We start from the raw sequence: 7,228 nt of genomic DNA on the forward strand, positions 1-7,228 counted from the left end.
GCAGGCTGTGCCTATAAATTTTTTGATATCTGGCAACCGGTTCTGGACCAAGTTAGGAAGGTGGATCCCTCTCTACTCTCAATTTCAGAGGAGTAATATACTGTACATACTTGTGCTTTCTTCTCTAAAACATGTTAATGAATGTTTTTGCTTTTCAAATTAATATGTGTTTTGGTGCAACAGGTGGGGATTGTTCTTGGGTGGGTGGGTTAACATAAAAAGGAAATGTATTGTAAAAGTGTATCTTATGTTTGATAAGATGTTCAATAAAAACACTTTGAGGAAAAAAAAAAAAGACGGTCTCTCAGGAAACCGGAAACATAGCCCTCGCTCAGGGGAACAAAAGGACTGCCCTCTGGGAACCACGCCCCAACAGACAAAAACAGCGACACACGCTTGCTAGCCCTCTTGTCCTCTTCGTCCTCTTGCGCTCTTTGCACTTTGGCACGCGCTCAGTGTGCTCCCTCTCCCAGCAACGCCCTAAGAAGTTCGACCCAGCGCAGCGAAGGCTCTTTTGTATTAATTCTCATACGTTTATTAAAAATCATAAGTAGACACGCTACACAAGAAAGGGGTCTACTATCCAAATCATTTTCTAAATCAAGATATCGGCTCATAAATTGGCTCTTTTTCACGGCCCCCCAAAACCCATTTTAGTCATGCTCTACTTGTATGTGTAATTTCATTGGTTAAAACTTTTCCTCTTCCTGTTTTGGTGACTTTGCTACCAAAATGTTGACTAGATGGGGATAAACCTGGACTCAGGACGAAGTGAGCCGCCTTCTGAATATTTGGGCTGAAGAGAACGTTTCTCAGTTATTAGAGAAGCTGCACAACAAGTCTGAGGTGTTCAAATTATTCAGCAATGGAATGGAGAAGGGATTCAACAGCCAACTGTTGAGCAGAGTCTTGTGAGAGCTAAAAAACTGCGTCAACAGTACATCAAAGTACTGCAGTATGTAAGTATTTGGAGGGGTTTGTTTTCCTTTTACCCGCCGACTATAATTGAACGCCATTTCCACCACATTTATTAATTACAATTTCTAAACCATCTGAGTTTTGCCTGACGTCTTGAAATTCTTTCTTGGCAAAATTCCGAATTATTTATCTCGTATTTTAAACTTGAAATATGGAAAATGCAATCTCCGTTGTCAGGACACTTTGCAATTTATTGTTGCTAAAGTCCAAAGAGAACTAGGAACTAAAGCTTTTAGGATTTCTGCACCTGCTGCATGGAACAAACAAACAAACTGATCTTAAACTTCACAACAAATATAACCCTACCGACTTTAAAACTATGGTAAAAATCAATTAAGTCCAGGTTGTTTGCGTGCAAATGGTTTTTCTAATTATCTTAATGTTACCAAGTTCTATATGGATGTGAATTTAAGTTAACGTCTGCAACTGCCAGTTCGATTCCGGCTGCCGACCTTTGTTGCATGTCATTGCTGTCCTTTCTGTCCTCTGTTTCCGGTCCTCTTCTTCACTGTCAAACTGTACAGTAACGGTGAAACTGCCCCACCCCTAAAACTAACATTAAAAGTTCTCTGCTTTATTTTGTGACCTTTATCATCAGGACCTATTCGCTGAACTACCAGATATGTTTTTCTTATTGCAATTCAGCTGACTAAAGACCGGAGCCTAAATATTGAGGCCCTTTAACATTCATTGAAATCTGATCGAATTGTGATTGAAATAGTTGAGGTTAATCGAGAGTAAACACTTCAGAATAAAGCTGCTTTAAACAGTCGCACCTCTGAGTTAGCGTTGACCAGCCTGTCCTTAGCTTTCAGCAGTGATTCAGCCACTTGGGATTTCCTGGACTGCCTCTGTTCCGACACCCTTCGTCCTATCCCTCCTCCTGGTCGCCGGTCGTCCACGCTGGCGGCTCGTCGAACAGACACTCTGTGTCTGGTCGGAGTGAGGAGCTGCTGGAGTTTCCCTGCCAGACCTCCTCGGCTTGGGGAGGAGACGTTGTTGTAGTTCTCGTCTACGACCTTATTTTTGCTGGCCGAGTCGCGCGTTGCTACAGGCCTGCAGGTCAAAGGAGGAACAACGTCAGGTTTACAGAACTGTGGTGAGCCCTACAGGTAAATAACAGTGCCAGGGTCAGAGGATACAGTGCCTGTGTAGATAATGTTAAACTGTCACAATGGGCCTCATTCACCAACCGTTCTTAAGAACAAATTTATTCTCACGACTCTGACTTATTTGGGTTTTGTTCTCAGGTAAGAACAGAATCTACACACATTAAAAAGCTGACATGTTATTCCGTTTTCTTCCGTTCTAATTTAAATTAAAATATTTCTCTCAGTTATAATTTTTAAAGCAATTCTTTTAGTTCTAATAATTTTAAAGCTTTCACCGTGTTATTTATTTTGTTCCAAGTTTAGTCCTCTTTGCTCCCGGTGGAGCGTACGCTGCTGACAAGTGATTATTTATAGCTTACAACAAATTACAAGAAATAAATCACTCAAACAGGTTTCAGCGCTTGTATTTATTTTTGTTAAATCTTCATTTATTAAAAAGTGTGTCGGAGATGGGGGTTTCTGTAAGTGCTTGGAACATTCTCAGGAGTAATTTCACTCCATGCAGTGGTTTTGTTTGCTGCTTTATATCCACTGCTGACGCTGCTAAACATAACGGCACATTTGTCGCTCGCTTCTTGCAGCTGGACCTCCACTTCCAAACTACAGAAGTTATTCTTCCTTTTGGAGGTCGAGGGCTCTACTGTCTTTACAACTCTTTATTTCTGTGTGTGCATGAGGTGTTAACGGGGTGTTTACCTGTGCTAAATAGGAACAACGGGCATGCGCTTTCAATTTACGAAGACAATGGGATTAATTATTCTAAGAACACAGCTGCAAACAATTCTGCAGTTTAAGAACACAACATGAATCAGAGGAAATTTAAGAATTTAGGATGATATTGGTGAATGAGGCCCAATGTCATTTTTCCTGCTTAGAAATGAAGACACCCTGTTTTAACATGAGTCTATGACTCAAGTGGGAATTCCCTGTCATTTCAAGTCAAAGACTTTTATTCTGCACACTTTCCTCTATCAGGAGAGGCCGCTTTCTTGAACGGAATTATGTTTTATGAGGCTATTGCCCTTTAAAGGCAAACCCAAAGCACAATACCAAAGATTAGAAGAGAAAAAAAAATTAAAACATCTAAAACTGGCACCAAAGACGGAGAAATTAGGTAATGCAAAGTAAGAAATATTACTAAAATAAGCATAAGGTGAGTTACAGGTTCAGTGTGTAATATTTCTGAGGGTCTGTCAACAGAAATGCAATTTAAGATCCATAACTATGTTTTCAGTGATGTGTAAAGACCTTACATAATGAACCGTTATGTTTTTATTACCTTAGAATGAGAAATTTCTGTCTACATACACCGCAGGCAACCCCTTCCATGGACGTCGCCACGTTGCATCGTCATTTTTCTACAGTAGCTGAAAACGGACAAACAGCGCTGCAGGATGCAATTGTTCTACTTCTGGTAGAATTAGGCAGTGCAGACACTCATCACTATGTTGAATACGTACGTTAGAAGAAGAAGTAGGAATAATATACTGCAGGGGTCTGCAAATTTTCTTTTTCAAAAAGTTTTGCATCTGAGCAATATTTTCAACCATTAGATGGTGGATAAGAATACAAGACATAATGACCTACATCAACATGTTGTTTTGTTAGCTCAGTCGGTAAGGCACAGGACTTGCAGGACATTTTGTAGGCAAAACCACTAAAGAGGAAGTGATTATGTGAGTAACTGTTGCTGTCATGACCAAAGTATTTATTTATTTATATTTTTTGCTGCTATCAAAGCACCATAATCTGGCAGCGGGCCAGATATTATTGTTGGCGGGTACTTTTGCCCAGGGTACATAATCACAGAGAGAATGAACATGTTTCCCTTGTCCATGTTTGTATAAACTTTATCTAATGTGTCGTTCATAATGGACTGTGGTGCAGAAACAGTAACAGCGTTTCACACTCTTGGTTTATATTTTCCATGTTATCTGTCAGTGGCCAAGTCACAGTAACATATGTTTTTACTGAATAATTAAGTAAATATAACTTCTTAATAAATCTACCTAAAGAAACCTCATTTCTTGACTGGCCTCTCTGCTGTCTCAGAAGAGACACCTTTTGTGCTGTGTCAGCCACCGTAGCTGTCCTACTCTCTTTGAAAGGTTAGGGGGCAGTGGTAGACTGGACTGGTGGTTGCAATTCACAACCCTCAACACTAGATGCCACTAAATCTTACACACTGAACCTTTAAGATATGTTAATAAACTATTATTACTAGACTATTATCCAAGAAGCGAGCTGCTAGAAGATGTCTTTAAACCGATCAGTTCAGTTTTGAGCTCCTTCTCTGTCCTGACTGACCTGCTGTCTCTCTCTGCCGGCTGGCAGCTGCAGTCCGGCTCGGAGTCGGCCGACTCCGCGCACTCTTTGTAGAAGGTGGAGAGGCAGACCTGACTCCGCTGAACCAGGACACCGCCGGGTGGCGCTGGAGGCGGGGTGGAGGTGTCTCTGCGTCCCATTGGAGGTTTACCGGAGACGGCGTCCCCGCAGCCGTTGGTGCCTGCATTTTGGAGGACGGTCTTGCATTGCTTCCCCTCTGTGGGACAGAATGGAGATAGGGGAGTTAACACTGCGACTCATAAAGAACAAGCTGTTTATGGAAAAGCAAGAATATAAAGTCCAGTGGAAAGTTCTGTTGGAAGAACAAATTCTCCATATTTGAGATGTAGACTAAAGAGTTCTCAATGTGGAGGTAAAACTCAGCTGATTATTTTCATACTTTGAGATTGCTCTAGAGAGAATAAAATATTTGCAATAGAAGTGGTTTTTTCTGTAGTTACATTATACCAGGACAGAATCTAAGGACAAACGTTTGGCACAGGATTAATAGAAAATATGACTTGGAGGTGTTGGAGATAGCTGCAGTAAAAGATGACAGGACTGAAACTATCAGTCTGTGTGTTTACCTCAAAACTACGACATGAAGAAGACCTGAGTTATCTGACCTGCAGCACCAACCGGACAACGGGAGGTAACTCCGGTGCTGTCGGAGAATCTCTAAGCTTGTCTATTAGACACAAGAGCTGTCACTGTTTTACTTTCTTTGGCCAATTTTTGTATTGAAATTTAGTATTTTTTTGTTTGCCTGGATCCTGGAGAGGAGGTTTTCATTGAGAGATGGACTCTTGTGGAGATTTAAACTGAGATAAGGACTCATTCACTGGTGGTTGAAGTGTGGGTTTAGTATTAAGCGCTGACCGTATAATACTCTGTGGTGAACTCCCTGTTATGATCTGTAGATACCTTTTGAAATACCTGGTTGTTAAGAAAGGTGAAGTGACTCGTGCAGAAAAGTGGGTCCTTTGTGCATGCATGTAATGTTTTTGTGTGCTGCACCTAAATGAGACATGGACCCGTGGATGGTCTTACTGTCAGCGGGCGTCTTCATGCTGCTCAGACTGTTGCTCTTCACCAGTGAACCCGTCAGAGACTCGTGACTGGAGCTTTCAGACAGAGCGCTCCAACTGGACTGACGAAACAGAGTGGAGTGGGGGCGGGGCCTCTGGTCAGGGTACAACATCGCTTCTTAAAAAAAAGAAAGCAGAAGAAATTATTATACAACTTTCTTTTTTACAGTATAACTCAGGAAAATTGTTTTTTTTTCTACACTGACATTTTTCTTTATAATCAAGTTAATCAACAAATGCTCCGTGGTGGTGGAGGAAATATCTGATCCTTTACAATAGTACCAATACTATACTAGGAAAATACTCCATTACAAGTAAAAGTCCTGTATTCATGTATGTTTTATGAGTAAATTTTACTTTAGGTATTAAAGTAGAAGTAGTCATATTGCAGTAAAATGTTCCTGCCAGTGTTTCACTAGTATATCTGATGTTTATGGATTAATATTCCTGCTGCATTAATGTGGATGTTAAAAAAACAGTAAAGTAACTAAAGCTGCCAGACAAATTTAGTGAAGAGCTGCAACGATTAATTAAGCAAAACTGTGAAACGTTGCTGGTTTAATCTTTTTAAATGTGAGGACTTGCTGCTTTTCTTTCATTTATGAAGTTTTGGACTGTGGGTCGGACAAAAGAATTTGAAGACGTCACTTTGTGCTCTGGGAAATTGTGATGAGCATTTTTTAAAAACTGACATTTTACAGACTTAAACAAATAATCGTGAAAATAATCGGCAGATTAATTCATAATAAACAATAAATCGTAAATTGCAGCCATAATGTAGTGAAGTAAAATGTACAGCATTTATCTCAGAGCTGTGGTGAAATAGAAGAATAAAGTCACATAATAAAGTAAATATACCTTGAATTTGTTCTTAATGCAGAACTTGAGTACATTTACTTTGTTACCACTGCAAAATATTTCCTTCATACTACGCAGCGTCATTTAAAACAAGTCACAACTGCTGAAATTCACTAAAAGTGATGCTCATTCCCTCAATGGATATTTATCAAATATTTTCTAACCTCCCCGTGACCCCACCGAGCCGCTCTTCTGCCGTTGTTTGATTGGCTGTCTGAAGTGGGCCACAGCCAGCAGGACATTCCTCAGCTTGGCCCAGCGGAGACGTCCACCCTGACTGGTGGAGGGCCACTTACTCTCCAGCACCGCCTGAGGGCAGAGGACATCTGATTCAATCACAACGCTCTGTATTAATACAAACATCCATCCATCTGTTTTTATCTCTGGCACTCCTGACTTCAGTGTTTGTTTTATTCTGAAATGTAAAACCTAATGCGTTTATGATAACTGAATGTGTGTCCAGGGCTAGGGTTGGGTATCAAGAACCTTTCCAGGAACCATGGATTGGATTCATTAAGACCCGTGCGTTTGGATTCTGCTCCTCTGTTCCAAACTTCCTGCATATCTCAGCTCCTGACTGAACTGCAGTGAGCATTTTACACTCCATCAAAGTGTCTCTTATCTGCCAGGAGCTGCTACGCCGACCTAACGTCACCTCATTTGTTGTGTGAACACAGCATGAAGAAGAGAGTCCTTCTGTTTCCAGTCCTGCACCATGGCAGACCGCAGCAAACGCTCCAAAGTTTGACTTAGCTTCACTAAAACAGAGAACGCCACAGCAAAATGCACCAGCTGCAGTAAGGAGGTTTGGTGCGAGGCAGGAAGCAGCTCCAACATGACGAAGCTTTTACTTCAACACGGCGTGAA

The 7,228-nt window shown here is 41.0% G+C and overlaps 1 protein-coding gene across 3 annotated transcripts in view; it reads right to left on the reverse strand.

Annotated features, from left to right (window-relative positions):
• LOC123968151 (DENN domain-containing protein 4B-like) overlaps window positions 1-7,228 on the reverse strand; it is an 89,571-nt gene that overhangs the window by 22,642 nt on the left and 59,701 nt on the right. For all 3 annotated transcript variants that reach the window (XM_046044688.1, XM_046044689.1, XM_046044687.1), the window contains exons 18-21: window positions 6,526-6,670; window positions 5,466-5,621; window positions 4,398-4,632; window positions 1,755-2,034 (exon numbers count right to left, since the gene is read on the reverse strand). In XM_046044688.1, the coding sequence (XP_045900644.1) occupies window positions 1,755-2,034; window positions 4,398-4,632; window positions 5,466-5,621; window positions 6,526-6,670 (816 nt within the window). The remainder of the gene's footprint in view (window positions 1-1,754; window positions 2,035-4,397; window positions 4,633-5,465; window positions 5,622-6,525; window positions 6,671-7,228) is intronic.

Source organism: Micropterus dolomieu, linkage group LG03 (genome assembly GCF_021292245.1).
Source record: "Micropterus dolomieu isolate WLL.071019.BEF.003 ecotype Adirondacks linkage group LG03, ASM2129224v1, whole genome shotgun sequence".
NCBI lineage: Eukaryota > Metazoa > Chordata > Actinopteri > Centrarchiformes > Centrarchidae > Micropterus > Micropterus dolomieu.